General features: G+C 39.5%; 1 protein-coding gene across 1 annotated transcript in view; it reads right to left on the bottom strand.

Moving 5' to 3' along the window:
* The window catches only part of LOC131227232 (uncharacterized), a 60,458-nt gene extending 59,780 nt beyond the window's left edge, over positions 1 to 678 (bottom strand). The window contains exon 1 of the mRNA XM_058222985.1: positions 288 to 678. Coding sequence (XP_058078968.1) covers positions 288 to 503 — 216 coding nt within the window. The 5' untranslated portion in view covers positions 504 to 678. The remainder of the gene's footprint in view (positions 1 to 287) is intronic.
* Between the last annotated feature and the right edge of the window lie 15,918 nt (positions 679 to 16,596).

Raw genomic sequence — 16,596 nt, 5'->3', positions numbered from 1 at the left:
TCCAAAGCATCACATTTTTCCACATTGCCCATCACATGACATGGCCCACCCGATTAATGGTATAGATAAATAAAACTAGCGCCCCATTTGCATGTTTGCAGGGGCATCCAAGCATCACATGATACCTCACACATAAACGGTACAGTGTACCAATTGCACACGACAGTAACAGAATTTAAACATGAAATTCAACTTCAATACTGATAATAACAGGCAAACAATCACAATCGAGGAACAAATCTCAACCGTCGGATTACAAAAACAGTACCGAAAAAGGAAACCCTTGCCTGATTCTTGATGGCGGTCTCAGCAGCTTCGACCGCCTTCATGACCTGAAACAGGCTCTCCTTGGAAGGATCGTTGCCGCTGACACCAAGGCCTGAGAACCGATCGACCAAATTACCGATCGCGCCATCGATCGGAGGGTTGCTGTTGCCCCACTGAGATCGGGAGTCGCGACCGTAACCGATTTCACTACTCGGATTTCCGTCGTAAGCTCCCATAGAACGAGAAATCGCTGGAAATTTCTAGAAAATTCTGTCCAGAGGGTTGCGATTTTACAGAAGAGAGAGAGACGGGGGTTCTATGAAATGTGGAAAGGAGGCTTTGCGAGAACTTGTGTGAAAGACGGATTTGATTTTCTGAGGGGAGGAAATCTGTTAGAGAAATGGGCTTCGACTTTTGTAATATTTAAAGGTTGAAGTAAATAAAAGAGCTGGACACAAACCAAGCCAGCTGGGTTAGCTCACTCGAACGCGGTCGGATTTCACTTGGCTTAGTTAGTTCGCCTGATGAGTACCTTCGGGCGTAGCCGAGTCTGAAATCTCAGCTCATTACAAAATAGGACGAGTATGAGCTATACCCCAGCTTGGTTTTGTTCGACCTCGAACCTTGGCTTGATTCAGCTTGTATTATTAAATATTTAAATGTTTGAACACCATATTAACTTAATTAATTTTTTAGTTTACCATAGATTCTAATTCATGAACTTCAAATTTTATTGTTTTTTTGGGGGAAAAAATGCGAAGTCCGGAGACCCGATTATGGAATGGACCAGTTCTATTAGCACTCCTCGAGAGTCCGAGGCAACGTGTTGGATTGAGACGAGACAAAGCCTAAAGGAGGGTCTTAGTTCGGATTTATGGGAAATGAATCCCGACAGAGACTTTAAGAGTCAGGATCCGTAGGCAAAATAAGACGCATAAAGTTGGCTCAGTTAACGAGACAACAACATCTAGAAGGGCCGTTTAAGACCCGAACGCTAGAAGTCACCAGACCGATTATAAAACCGACTCATATTAGGTCGATTATAGTATCGGCTATTGGATTGAGAAAGTACTTCGGCCATAAGTTGATCTTGTTTCATTCGACACGAGACAAAAAACTTTATCCATTCAGTTAGTCGAGACTTGTCTATTACTTGAGTCAGTTAAGGTCGAGCCAAGCGAGAAAGAAACGGTGTAAGCTTAATTACCGTTCCAAAAATTTTGTGAAAGGATTTCTGATCCCGAGGATCTCGATATCGGGAAGCATCCATAAGCGGATTACAATCAAATTAAATCTCCTAATATTAGGGAGAGATTCCCCGTACGGCGGGATTCTCCCTCTCCTATAAATGGGAGACACGCCAATGGTGAAAAGGTACGCAAAAACTCTCTCTCAGAACCTCTCAATACCATAAGACCCAAATTCCTAGCCTAACTTTGGCATTGGAGGGTCCCCTACTCTAGTCAGGGTTTCCTTTGTCTTCTTCCTATATAGGTCCTCGGAGGTCTAAAGAAGTTGGACCAGATTTTTGCATCAACATTGTTCATTTATTATCCATTTAACTTCATTTGTCTACAATTACAAAATTTAGCTAATTAAATAACTCAATTTGGCAAAAAAATATATATCTTTTTTAAATGAATTAGCTTGAATGTATCTTGAAAGTAGCTAGAATTTAAATCAGCTCAAATTTGACTTGAGTTTTGCTCAATTCAATTACAAAACAAGGTTGAGCTTGTTACTGATATCTTAAATCTATAAGTAACAGGGTTTGTCGATGTTATTGATAGACCACTCGATGTTATCGAGCAAAGGTCAATGTCATTGACGGGCATTTGATCCCATCGAAAAAATTTTAAAAAATATATATCAGTTGTCGGAACGTTTTGGTGTTGCTACTTAATATCATCAAGGGTGTTCAATGCCAATGGGATGTCAATACGATCAAAAATTTCATCGAGTGTGCATGCAAAGTTGCATAAGGAAGTTATTTATTATTCCAGTTGTAATACTTTATACATCAAGTCTAATCAAGATTTGGGAGTAGATATAGAGATGCTTTCTAATTTGTTCACAAGGGTTTTAAAGGCATAACTAAGGTTTGTGACAGCCGATTAGAAACTTGTTCGAATGAGTAATACTCTTTAAATTTCGTGATTTCATAATGTATACTCATCATTTTGTGTTACGATTTTTTATCCGTAATGATTTTCACACGCAAATTTTGAATTGTTGTTATTTGAATTTGGTTATGCAATTGCACGTACTTTACTTGATTTGTCTTCTATATGTTTCCACTCTCTAAAGCCAGCTCAATGATCAATTCAAGCCTAGCTCGAGCCATGCCGGACGGGACCAACTAAGCTAGGGCAGAGTTCCACCTGATTTGTGTACATTTTTAATATTTATATAAAACAAAAACTTTGATACTCTGATAAAACATGTAGATCATGGTGTGGGCCCACGAGCATCGACCATGGTTAAGTCAGCACAGTCAGCCTCAGGGTCAGCATTCAATCCGCGTTTATACCGAGTGTGCAATTTCGCAGTGCCTGCGTATCAAACGCCCTACGCGGCCTGAGTATCATATACTTCCTCATTCTCAATAGTCGGGCTGGCACGAGACTTTGTACACTAGTCGTATGTTCGGGTTCTGAGTTCGTACAAGTGGGGCCCATTGGGTCAATGATCAGAACCAGTTGTAGATGATGATCCACCAAAACATGTGTGATATTTGCCCATTTTCTCTGTTTAATGTCGACCGTTCATCTATTTTCCTTCTCGATCGTATGTTACTCCTCTATCTACTATAAGGTTCGGATTCTTCCAATATGATGAGCACGGGCCATATTACGAACGGTTTAGATCACGAAACCTTGGATCCTACGTACCCCAATGGTACCCCTGCGACTCTCAGCACGGTATACACGCGTTTTCAGATCTGACGGCCGAGAGCCATTCTTCGATACGTGTCACACGTGCAATTTCTACTTACGTGTATAGAGCGTCGTTGAAGACACCGGGAATTCCAGTGCCGTCTATTCTCATTACTCCGCGTCATTTTCAATGACTCCACCTAGCAAAGTAGGCTACGCTGTATTTCCGCGTAGTATACAACATAACTTTTAACGTAGGGAACTTATATGGCCCTGCCATGATTTTTTTTTTATAGATCTACACCGTCCATCAAAATTTTTAGATAACTCTAGATCATGATCTCAAAAATGAATATCTTCCAGGGCTTTATTGGACCACAGAATAGAAAGCAGTTGGGTTGAAAAAACTACCGTTGAAATCTCCTTTAGGCCAACCGCAACACTTATTTTCCGTCTAACCTGCGCATAAGGTCACTCATATATTCATAAAGGTAAAATACAAATATCAGCTTCTTCATTAAAACCTCCCGTGGCTATAAAAAGTTTTAAACGGTAGCATCAATCCTTACTGTTTGGTACACCTAATATTTCCATATACCTTTTTTTGGGCCCATGTCCTCCGGTTATCTGAATAAAATAAATGGATGATATGAATCTAAGAGATGCGTGATCATGGGCCAATGTGAATTTGATGGGTAAAGAAATTCCGTTGATCCACGTGAAATTAAACCAGCAGTGTTGTTAACGTGTCAAACTTCCGTGGCCCCATCATCATGTATGTATCAAATTCACACCGTCCATCCATTTTCCGTACCATTTTTGATACACATGATATGTGCAATTTCCACGTGCGTGTATATTATCCATCAAACCATGCAAGAGTATTGACGTGATAATAACAGACAAATTGGGGCATTGTTTAGTTCCTCTTGAGTACGTTAAGAGCAAGAATAAGGCTAATCCAATTCTCTAAGTGGGCCGCACCACATGCAAGGGCAGAGATTGGGATATTGATTGGGTTTATGGGTGTACATCGGGCCGAACCAAGCCGAACCGGGCTCAACCTGCCCCGCCCCAGTCACCAGCCAAACCCAGCCTGAACTTGGCCCGGCCCGGTCACCGGGCCAACATATCCAATCCGAACTCGGCTCGGTTAGCAATCGAATGAGTTCGGGCCAGTTTCAGACGTTACAGTAAATTCATGAGAAGTGCTTTGGCAAGTTTAAATGGTTAGGATAAGAATTTAGGAACATACATACATACATACATACATACATACATACATACATACATACATACATACATACATATATATATATATATATATCGAGTTTCGGACCAAGTTGAGCCAAACTGGAACCTGTTCGAACTTGGCCCGAAGTCAGTTTGGAGCTGAAGAAAATGGTCCGTCCCAGACTAAACTCAGTTCCAGGTTGAGCCAAGTCGAGCGAGTTAACTGGGCTAGCTTGGTTTGTGTACACCTCTAATTGGGTTTTGTCCACCCACCATTTCATTTTTAGGATGCAAACCCAATTTCAAGGTACCTGCAACAGGAAGCTTGGATGAAGGGAAAACACAAATATCAGTTTGATCCTTAACTTCTATGCCCTTAAAATGTTTTCAGTGGTAAGTATTTATTTCCTACCATATGATCCACTTGAACTTTGAAACTGTCTTATTTTCAAGCTTGCATTTTAAAATGATATTGAAAAATAGATGGACGTGTAGATAAAACCCATGAGCAGCACCCAATATAAGCCAGTAAAATTTTGACTACGAGGGTCACCATCCACAGCGTGCATGTGGCCCACTGAGTTTTGAATGTGCCTCTCTATTTTTTTTTTCATGTCCTACCATTAGCTTAGCTCTTATCCAGGCATGGGCTGGCACGAGTGATGAAAAAAGGTGGATGTTAGATAGGTGGGCGTCAATTTTATTATGGTCTCTTTGTCCAAGTTGACTGCTAAGTGCACTGAGTAAACCATGTGAGACCTACAATGATTTATATATTTTATCCACTCCGCCCATCCAATTTATCATATAATTATAAAGTTTGAACAAAAAAATGAAGTATACCCAAAGCTCAAGTGGATCACATCAAAGGAAACAATGTGAATTGAACATCTACTAATAAAAAAAATTCTTGAGGGCATTTTTTCCTACCATATGGCTTACTTGAGCCTTAAAATTATCTTATTTTTAGACTTGCACCCTAAAATGATATTAAAAAATAGATGGACGGCGTAGATAAAACCCTATGAAAGGGCAGCACCCAATATACCGATGCATTGAAACAAATTTTCTTTTTTTGGGGGAGTCATCAACTTTTTGGACCAAGTTAATATTTAGTTTTTTACCCTTCATTCCAGTGGGACTCATCTTATAAAGGGTTGGATGGCATATAATCATCACAATTAACCACGGAAAAGCTTTGATTATGAGGGTTGCCATCCACACCTTGCATGTGGCCCATTGAGTATTGATCTTTTCTTTTTTTCATGTCCCAGCATCAGCTTAGCTCGTGTTCTAGCATGAGCTGGCACAAATGATGAAAAAAGGTGGATGTTACTAAGGTGGGCTTCAATTTTATTATGGCCTCCTTGTCCAAATGGACTGCTGAGTGTACTAAGTATACTATGTGAGACCCACAATGATTTATATATTTTATAACTTCGTCTACCTATTTTATCGAATAATTATAAAGTTTGAACAAAAAATGGAACATATCTAGAGCTCACAAATAATTATAAAGTTTGAACAAAATATGAAATATATCTAAAGCTCAAGTGGATTACATCACAGAAATAGTGTGAATTGAACATCTACTTATATAAAATTTATTGAGGGCTAGTGAAGTTTTGGATGAAGCTTATAAACCCATATCCTCTACTTGTCACAAGTAGGAAAATTTTATTTTTATGCATTTCATATCATCATCATCATTGATGTTGTCTGCACCATTGCATTAAATGCAATGTACGATGATGTGGTCCATTTAGATTGCAACAAGCAGGGTTTTTCTGATCGTGGTAGGAGGTGGATTCAAATTTCAAGCTTATATTTGTATTTTCCTTTCATCAAGCTGGTGTGATCTCATGAATAGGTTGGATGACAAATAAACATCACTATAGGCCCTACAAAGATTTCAACTGTGGAAATCTTTACTCCCATTGTGTTTCCAGTTGTGTGGTCCACTTGAGCTTCGGATATGCTTTGATTTTGGGCTCAACTCCTCAAATGAGTTGAAAAAATGGATGAGTAGTATAGATAAACCACATATATTCAAGGTGGGCCCAATAGAGTTTGCTTAGTACACAATCCAGTTTCCTGAAATTAACTAACCCTGCATGAAAATAAAATGACCTTATGGCAATGTTTGCGTGAAGGGCATTTCGGTCATCTATACAAAATTTGCGTGCAATCTCAGCATATTTCCATGACTTGGATGAACTGTTGTGGGACAAAGTTCGATTCTATCTCGAGCGAAGGCCCACCCAATCATTTCCACCTTTAATGGTGTAAAATGAACAACTTTCAATCAATGAAAGCAAGGCCCACCTGTAGTGGCTTAAGGCAGGCAATCATTAGAGATGATTGAGTAGATGACTTGAAAAATAATCTATTTCAATGGTTGGTTCATAAATGGGAATAATCTAATCCATGCCAGGATCATTAAATAAATGGTGTGGCCCACTAAAACTGGAGGTTTGCACTGCCCTTCAATAAAATGAGATCCAACGGTGTGATTTGGTAAATGAAAATCGGATGGTAAAGATAGAAACCAACGGTTCACCCATCATAGATTGATCAATGAGAGGTCCATACTAGATATCAACGGGGAGATTTGGTATAGATCAACGGTGATGATCGATAATCAATGATCATATATAGTGATGATGTATGATTAGCAATTTGATTGAAGATTAGTGGTCCAGACTAACAATACCAAAACATTAACTATAGAATCCATTCATACCGGGTGACCAACGGTTAGATTTTACAATGATGGAATGTCAATTGTTGGATCTGGTAGCATTGGAATATCAACGGTCGGATCCAGTGATAACCACTGAAACACATAATATCATCAATATTACCTAACATTGATGGAAGGTTTGAACACACGGTATAATCTTCTGCCTTACCTAAGCTGCGGTTAGATTAGCTAGTATATTATTTTTAAAGAAGAAGCTCACACAAAGCATGTTTGAAAGGAAGTTCCATTGGGTATTAGGCGTTTCGACACAACCACAGTATGGCAGGATTAGATTGAATATTGGCGGCTATCCTAGGAGATGAGGACACTGTCTATTATGTTTATGACCTTGGACCAGAATGTCCAACCACCCTTGCATATATAAACAAAGCTTAGATTGATTAATTTGATCAACACAATATAAACAAGTAACCATAATTTGAGTATTTTCTGATCAAGCCAGCAGGTTTATTATGAACTTGAGACTACCAAGTCCACAAGAATCATACCGGTGTAGCGGTCTAATCAAAATAAACTAATCTTCATTTTTTCTCTCTTTCTCTCTAAAAATTTTCTTTTTCATTTTCACTTGTCGTAAAATTATGTTTACAGAATTCCATACTTGTTGAATGCGAATCCACACATGTGCTCTATATATCTTGGAAGTTATTTTCCTACAACCTGTAAGCCGTTTCAATTATTTTGATAAGGGACAAATAATACTTTGCGGACAATTTGATGATATATGCATCAACCCGTCCTTAATATTATATATATTTTTTAATTTCTTATTTCCTTCTTACATTTTGGATTTTGGTTTCTAACATAAAAATTTCCTCTTTAGCCGATAGTATGTCTTAGGTATTTTGCTCCACCAACTATTTCCATAACTTGTTTTGGGATGAGATAGTTGAATTTCTTGGGATGATCTTATCTTACTGAGTAAACTTTGTTTGACCCACCGTGAATGCATGCGGTTTATATACCTTATCCATTCATTTTTCGGGTTAATTTTGGAGGTTCAACCTAAAATTGATGTATATATAAAGCTCAAGTGGACCATACATTGGAAAAAGTGGAAGTATTGATTTCCACTGTTAAAAATTTTCTAAAGGCTTCAGTCATGTTTAATTATCATCCGACCTGTTTATATGAATATCAGACGGACATGGATGAAGGGAAAACACAAATATCAGCTTGATCTAAAACTTCGGTTGCCCTCCAAGAATTTTTCAATGGTAGATGTTCAATTCACACTATTTCCGGTGGTGTGGTGCACCTAAGGTTTGGATATGCTCCATTTTTGGGATAAAGCCCTAAAATTATGTGGTAAAAGAGATGGACGGAGTGGATACGATGCATGAATGACAGTGGAGGCCACAGAGTTTTCTTGGTACGCAATCCACTTCCATGTATGAGTGCCTATCGAAGCGTGCATTTCAATCCAAACTGTAAAGGTCGTGGTCCCCGGAATCAGACCAACTTGATGATCCTAATCTCCAAGAGGTGGACATTTATCTCTTGAATTTGGATTTTTGCCTAACCTTCATCCTTATCAACTGCTTCATGCTCATCCGATTGAAAGTTTTCAAACGATGGTTCTCTAATCCAGACCATCAATCTGTCTAAAACCAATGTGAAGGGGGATAGACGCAAGATACTCCAGGTTGAAACATTGGGACTATCTTTTAGAAAAATTGAAAGGTAAGACTGTCTTATCAACTATGGCCCACAACAACCAGTGGTTCCGATTATCGGAAGCGGATTGGCTGGTGTACCACACACCACCCGACCTGGCTGGTGTGTGTACTCGTGCGAAGACGAGCGCTGACGCTGCTCGAGCTCCTAGGTGTAACAACGATTCAAAGGAGATTAAAGTCATATGAGCCACGTAATGATGTATTTATTATATTTACACTGTTCATCCATTTTTCAAGATCATTTTAGATCATGATGCAGAAAATGAGTCATATCCAAATCTAAAGTGGACCACATTACAAAAAACCAGAGGGAAAATGATTCTCACTGTTAAAACATCTGTAGGGCCCACCATAACTTTTATTTTACATCCAATCGGTTAATAGGGTCATAGAGACCTGGATGAAGAGGAAAAACGAATATAATATTGATCCACAACTTCCGTGACCTCCAAAAGTGTTTCAATGGTAGATGTTCAATCCCCCACTGTTTTTTATAGCGTGGTTCACCTAATCTCTAGATCTTTCTTATTTTTAGGCTCAAGCACTTGGACTACCTTGTCAAATGAACAGACGGTTTGGATATAACACAAACCTCATGATGGGGCCCACAGAACTTGGTGACGTCAACACACCAGCCAGGTAGGTGGTCTGTGGTACACCAGCCAATCCGCTTTCCCCATTATCAAACCATGACCCTCACTTCCTCCAAAAAGTCTTTAATGGTCGACCTTCATTCAGCATTGTTTCTTGTAATGTGGTCCACTTGAGATTTTGATATACCTCATTTCTGATTTCATATCATAAAATGATCTATAAAAATATATAGACAATGTGGATGAAACATATACATCATAATAGGTCCCACATAGCACTGACCACCGGGCATTGGCTGGTGGTAGAGTTAGGCATCGGACCGAGTCGAATCGGATTGAGTCCAACTCGTCTCGGTCCGAGTTTTGCATGGCCTAACCCGAACTCGGTCCGATCGGGGACCGAGTCCGGGTCATCTGACTCGATCCGATCCTAACACATGCTGGCCTGAATCGATTCTAGTCTGACTCGGTCAAGAAAACCGAGTCGGATCGGATTTGGCCAGGTTCGGATCGGTTGTGCTCCCGGCCTTACCCATTTCTTACGGAACTCAACCATTTCCAACAAGAATTCACACGTACCAATCCAACTCTTCTCAAACACATGCTACCATGGCATGCAGGTGCAATATCAGGAGTGTCCATCCGTGGGACACACGTTATGAGGAAAGAGACCTGATTCACATCTTCTGTTGGGTTTACTATAGATCTGTAAATAAAGCTCTCTAATGATGTAGCAAACTCACATAGCAATTAGAAACTTCTTTTCTTTTTTCTTATTTGTTTTTTTTTTTTTTTGAAAGACACAAACTTCACATACTCTATTTGAATTTAAATAAATAAATAAATACTAGCCTGACTAAGACTGAAGCTCCCCCACGATCTTCATCTCCTCAAGAAGAGCTCCACCAGTTCTCAGGCACCCTTCTCTACCGCACAACAAGACCCATCTCCATTTACCCAAATAAAAATCATAAAAAAAGGAAAAGATAAACAGAATCCACATCACCAAATCCTCTAATTCTTTTCTCCCTCACTCCAAACCATTTCCCACCAAAAACCCACCTTTAAAAGTGAAAAACCCACTATCGCAAGAAATATTTTTCTCTCAATCAATCTCATACAAGCACCATTCTCCATAAAAAAGAGATGGAAATCGGATAGGAGAGGAAGAAGATCGAAAATCGGGATATTCGGATCGAGCTTTCAAGAAGAATAGGAGAGGAAGAAGATCGGGATTCGAGCAGGCAACAACGTTCGTTCGGCAGGGTAATAAAAGATGGTAAATGTTTTAGAGTTTTTTTTTTAAAAGTATTTATACTACCCGACTACCCACTCCGGATCGGGTCGGGTCGGATCGGTCTGGATCCTTTCTGATCGAATAAGTCCGGATAGACCACTATCTGAACCCGACTCGAAAAACAATCAGATCTGGATGGACGAACTCGATTCGCACCGATCCAGATTGTCGGTTCAGTTCGGAATAGGCCTACTCAGGTCGGATCCACCAGATTAGACCCGATGTGCCCACCTCTAGCTGGTGGTGGGGGGAGTAGCCAATCTATTTCCGGAACAGATTGGCTACTCCCCTTGCCACCCGCCCAGTGGCCGGTGGTCAGTGTGTTTCATCCATTTCGTTCATCCATTTTTACAGATCATTTTAAGGCTTTATCCCAAAAACGAGAGGGATATAAATCTCAGGTGGACCACACCACATGAAAACAACAATGATTTGACATCCACTATTAAAATCCTCCTAAGGTCCACTGTACTATTTATTTGACATCCAATCTGTTGATTAGGTCATACAAACCCAGATGAAGGGAAAAAACAAAGATCAGATTGATCCAAAACTTTTATGGCCCCCAAAAAATGTTTAATGGTCGACCTTCATTCAACATTATTTCCTGTAATGTGGTCCACTCAAGATTTTGATATACCTCATTTCTGGTCTCATATCATAAAATGATCTATAAAAATATATAGACGGGGTGGATGAAACATATACATCATGATAGGTCCCACATGGCACCGACCACCAACCATTGGCCAGTGGCAGGGGGAGTAGCCAATCCATTTCCCATGCAATTGTGCGGGCTATCATATTTCAGACATTTAATATGTTTATTAACAAATAGGTTGTTTCAAATTCAGTACTTAATTTTCAAACTTTAGCCATAATTATCAAACAAATATTTTTACTTTAGATTTCAGATTCAATAAAGGGGCCTAAATTTGAACGCTAAGATACTAAAAAAATTCAGAAAATACGACTTTCATTCCACTTTTGGCTGCCTAAATGGTATAAGGAATACGAGGATACCCTAAAATGATCTGAAAAATGTAAGACTGCGGGGATAAAACACATAAATCATGGTCAGGCTCATATTGCTTTGCCAGCACCGCCAATGTCCGTACATACCGAATCCAATCCCTCCATTGAGAGGTTGAAACTTCAGAGGGGTTTGTGAGGTGCATGGTGACTGCGTGTGGTGGCCATGATTCAGTGATCCAAGCCATTGATACGCTGGGAAAAGATGTGGATGGTAGCATCCTCTCTCTCTCTCTCTCTCTCTCTCTGGTCTGCTGCTCGAATTATCTTGACATTCGAAGGTTTTGACGCATCTTCCATTCTAATCCAGTGGGGCCATCATTCAATTGTCTGGATCACCAAAACACGGCCCCATGATGTGCTTAATGGCCACATCAGGAAATCATCTCGGCTGTCCATCAGAACCTGACGAGATGGAGATGGGTGCACCGCCTTCCGGTTCTAAAATCTCAGCCACATTCACCAAAAAGCATTTGCATGGGAAACGGATTGGCTACTCCCCCTCCCACCAGCCAATGGCTGATGGTCTGTGCTGTGTGGGCCCCACCATGATGTATGTGTTTTATCCATGCCGTCCATCTATGTTTCTAGATCATTTTATGGTATAAGACCGAAAATGAGGTATGTCCCAATCTCAAGTGGACCTCATTACATGAAAACAGTGTTGAATGAATGTCAACCATTAAAAACTTTTTGGGGCCATAAAAGTTTTGGATCAAGCTGATCTTTATTTTTTTTCATTCATCTAGGTCTATATGACCTAATCAACATATTGGATGTCAAATAAACAGTACATTGGGCCTAAGGAGAATTTTAATGGTGGATATCCAATCATTATTGTTTTCCGGTGGTGTGGTCCACCTGAGATTTATATTCCTCTCATTTTAGTATCAAGCCCTAAAATGATTTTTAAAAATGAATGAATGGAATGGATGAAACACATACATCATGGTGGCCTCAAATATGTGCCCCATGTTAGAAGTTGGGATGTGAATAATGCAAGGGAGAAAAATTCTCTCCCAAAGGATAATTTTGGATTAAAAAATAATAATTACACATCTTATTCTTCATTCCCCATTAAGTTAGACTCCCACCGTGGAAAAGTTTCAATGTAAAGGACTTCCATTACAGAAAATTTTTAACATAAAATAGTGGAGCACTTTTCTCCTTATGCGTTAACAAACACCACTGAACATGGAATATTTTCCAAATTTCGCATTAAGTACAAAAATTCAGCGTTAACAAACATGCCCTTGAACAATTTTTTACATGTCGGAAATGTAACTTGACAGGTTTTAAATGGGACAAGAATTGCTTGATTCAAATACCATTCGATATCCCAAAAACAAACTAGAAGTGCCCAAAAATGACACAAATCCAAAGTTCAAGTGGACCACATGATGGGGATTGAATGCACACCATTAAAAACTTATTGAGTTCCGGTGAAAGTTTTATACTAGGATGATATTTGTGTTTTCCCTTGGTCCACGTTTATGTAACTTTATTAATAGATTGGATGCAAAATAAACACGGATGGGCCTTAAGAAGGTTTCAATGGTAGGTGTGATCATCTCCACTACTTCCTGTTGTGTGGTTCACTCGAGCTTTAGATCTACCTCACTTTTTGGTTCATGCATTTAAATGACCTGGAAAATTGGATGAACATGGATAAATCACATACATCGTGTTGGGCTCACAGAGCTTTTCGACATGGAGGAGGCAGGTTAGTCACCAAGGACTTAGTAGTTGTCTCACCACTAAAGTGACATCACCAAGTTATGTGGGCCCCATCACAATGCATGCATTGTATCTATATCGTCTCTCCATTTGGAGAGGTTATTTCAGGACATAAGATAAATCTAAAGTTGAAGTAAACCCTATTATAGAAAACAATGGGGATAGTGATGCCATTGTTAAACTTTCTTAGGGCCACTGTGATGTTATTTGAGATCTAACCCATGCATAATTGCACATCGACGTGGAGGAAGGGACGACATGAATATAAGCTTGATCAAAAATTTCCGTCGCTCCCAATAAGTTTTTAATGATAGGTGTTCAATCCCCACTATTTTATGTGGTGGGGTCCACTTGAAATTTAGATTTACCTCAGCTTATGCCTTAAAATGATCTCTCCAAATGAATGGATAGTATAAAACTTCGTGAAGTCACTTCAATAACCAGATAGCTAGCAAAATAATCAGTAGCTAATCCGCATCTAGTGTTGGAGGTGTCACTGCCAAATCCTAGTCTAAGTGTCCGGGCCCACCTCGGATTTGTGGTTGCAATCATCGGCCGTAGTATAAACTCAATGTCAACAAATTCCAGCCCACCACGAATAGACTCGAGGACTATCCATCTTCATTAAATGGGACGCATTTTGGCCAGTGACGCTTCCAAGCTCTATGGGCCCACCATGATATGTGTTTTATCCACGCGGTTTAACCATATTTTCAGATCAAAAAAATGTGGTAGATCAAAATCTCGGGAACGGATTGGCCACTCCCCCTGCCATCAGCCCCGTGGCTGATGGTCGGTGCTCTGTGGGCCCCACCATGATGTATGTGATTGATCCATTCCGTTCATCCATTTTTACAGATCATTTTAGGGCTTGAAACCTAAAATTATAGGAATATAAATCTTAGGTGGACCACACCACAGGAAAACAATAGTGATCGGATATCCACCATTAAAATCCTCCTAAAGACTACTGTACTGTTTATTTGACATCCAATCCGTTGATTAGGTCATACAGACACAGATGAAGTAAAAAACAAAGATCATCTTGATCCAAAACTTTTATGGCCCCAAGAAAGTTTTTAATGGTTGAAGTTCACCCAACACTGTTTCCTGTAATGTGGTCCACTTGAGACTACGATATACCTCAGTTTTGGTCTCATACTATAAAATGATCTAGAAAAATAGATGAACGGCATGGATGAAACACATACATCATGGTGGGGCCCACAGAGCACCGACCATCTGCCATTGGCTGGTGGCAGGGGGAGTCGCCAATCCGTTTCCAAAATCTTAGGTGGACTACAACACCGGAAGCTTGGATGAAAGGGAAAAAAATATCAGCTTGATCCAAAACTTTTGTGGCCCTGTTAAGTTTTTAATGGCGGCCCTTCAATCAACACAGTTTCCTATAATGTGGTTCAATTTAGATTCGGAGTTATCTCATTTTTTAAGTTTATGCTATAAAATGATATGAAAAAATAGATGGACAGTGTGGATGATCTGTATGCATTGTGACTAACTAATGGTTAGAATTAAAAGAAGGAAAAAAAAATAGATGGAAAAAGAAGAAGATCGGCACGACTGCAAAGTGGGTCCCATGTATGAGTAGGATAATGGTTATGACTACATACAACCTTTCGAGGGGTAGATTAAAATTAGGGTTGTACACGAGTTAAGCTAGCTTGAAAAGCTCGCTCGACTCGGCTCGGCTCAACTCGGATTGACTCAGCTTGAAAGGCCGACTCAAGGCGAGTCAAGCTTGTTTACTAAAGCTCGAGTTGAGTTCAAGCCAAGTTCAACCATGGTGTATTTCAACTCGACTCAACTCGGAGCTCGAGTTCGAGCTCGACTCGGCTCGAGTAATATATTTTAATAATATATATTATATTAATATTATATATATATATATATATAATATTTAAGTTAAAAGAAAAGAAGTTAAAACTTAAAAGTTTTTACTAAAAAATCCTACCCGACCCTACCCGTTCCCATTCAATCTTTTTCTTTCCCTTACCCTACTGAGGTAAACTCGACTAGACTCGAACCACTAGCACGACTCAAAAGCTTTGGCAAACAAGCCAAGCTTCAATGTTGAGCTCGAGTATAGCATGGACGAGTCAAGCTGAGCTTGGCCCACCTCGACTTGACTCGGCTCGATGTACAACCCTAATTAAAATACAACCATCTCATGCCGCAGTTGCATCCGTGTGGGACTTTAGAGTGGTGCAATAGGCGGGGGCCCACCATGAAGAACCTGTCCTATAACTAGCCTAACCCGTCCAATAGTAAATCTGTGGGGCCACCTTCATGTGTTTGTAACATCTACTATATCATGTTGTCTGTTTTAAATCTATACTAAAACAGGGGATCTAGAGCATTCAAACCGTCTAGTCAGTTGATCGAGTGAGCCCTATATTATATAGATGGGTGAGCCCCATATTATATAGATGGGTCTTTTAAGAGTTTTAAACAGGTTCGGCCAATAAAACTGTCAGATTGATTCATTGATAAAATTTAAAAAATAATTGAAAACTCTCTAAACACTTTTGAGTTGTGCTTGATTGATCGAGGATTGTTTGATAGATGTTTGGATCTATGGCGTGCGTAGTTTTGCATAATTTCACAAATTATTTTCTACTTCGGTCGTTGTATTATAAATATGGGTATAATTTGGGATTAGGGTATGATTAAGAGTATTTTGAAGAAAGACTATGGTTTTCTGGAAGGTTTGTATCAGTAAGTGATTCTATCTATTGTAATTTGTTTTCACGCGGATTTCATGTCGCCTTGTGCCGTGGTTTTTTTCTCATGATAGTTTCTCATGTAAAAAAATCACGTGTTCCCGTGCATATTTTGTTATGTTTACCCTTTGCGTGTTTAATTCAAATTTGAAGCTTGCTTCATTGGCTCCTAACAAGTAGTGTTAGGGCTATACATTAGGTTTTCGAGTTTGAATCTAAAATATATCGACGAATATGTAGTGACATATAAATTCAAAAAGGGTGTATGGTTGAGGAAGTCAGTGTTACTATCGAGGAGAACCATATAAGTAGGAATCTAATGAATATACTTGTAAAAGTGGTTCTCACAGAGAAGTTCGAATTTTGATTGACTTCTC

Source organism: Magnolia sinica, chromosome 15, assembly GCF_029962835.1.
Source record: "Magnolia sinica isolate HGM2019 chromosome 15, MsV1, whole genome shotgun sequence".
In the NCBI taxonomy this organism is placed as follows: Eukaryota; Viridiplantae; Streptophyta; class Magnoliopsida; order Magnoliales; family Magnoliaceae; genus Magnolia; species Magnolia sinica.
Note: the sequence above shows the minus strand (reverse complement) of the source record. Positions and strands in the feature narration are given on the sequence as shown.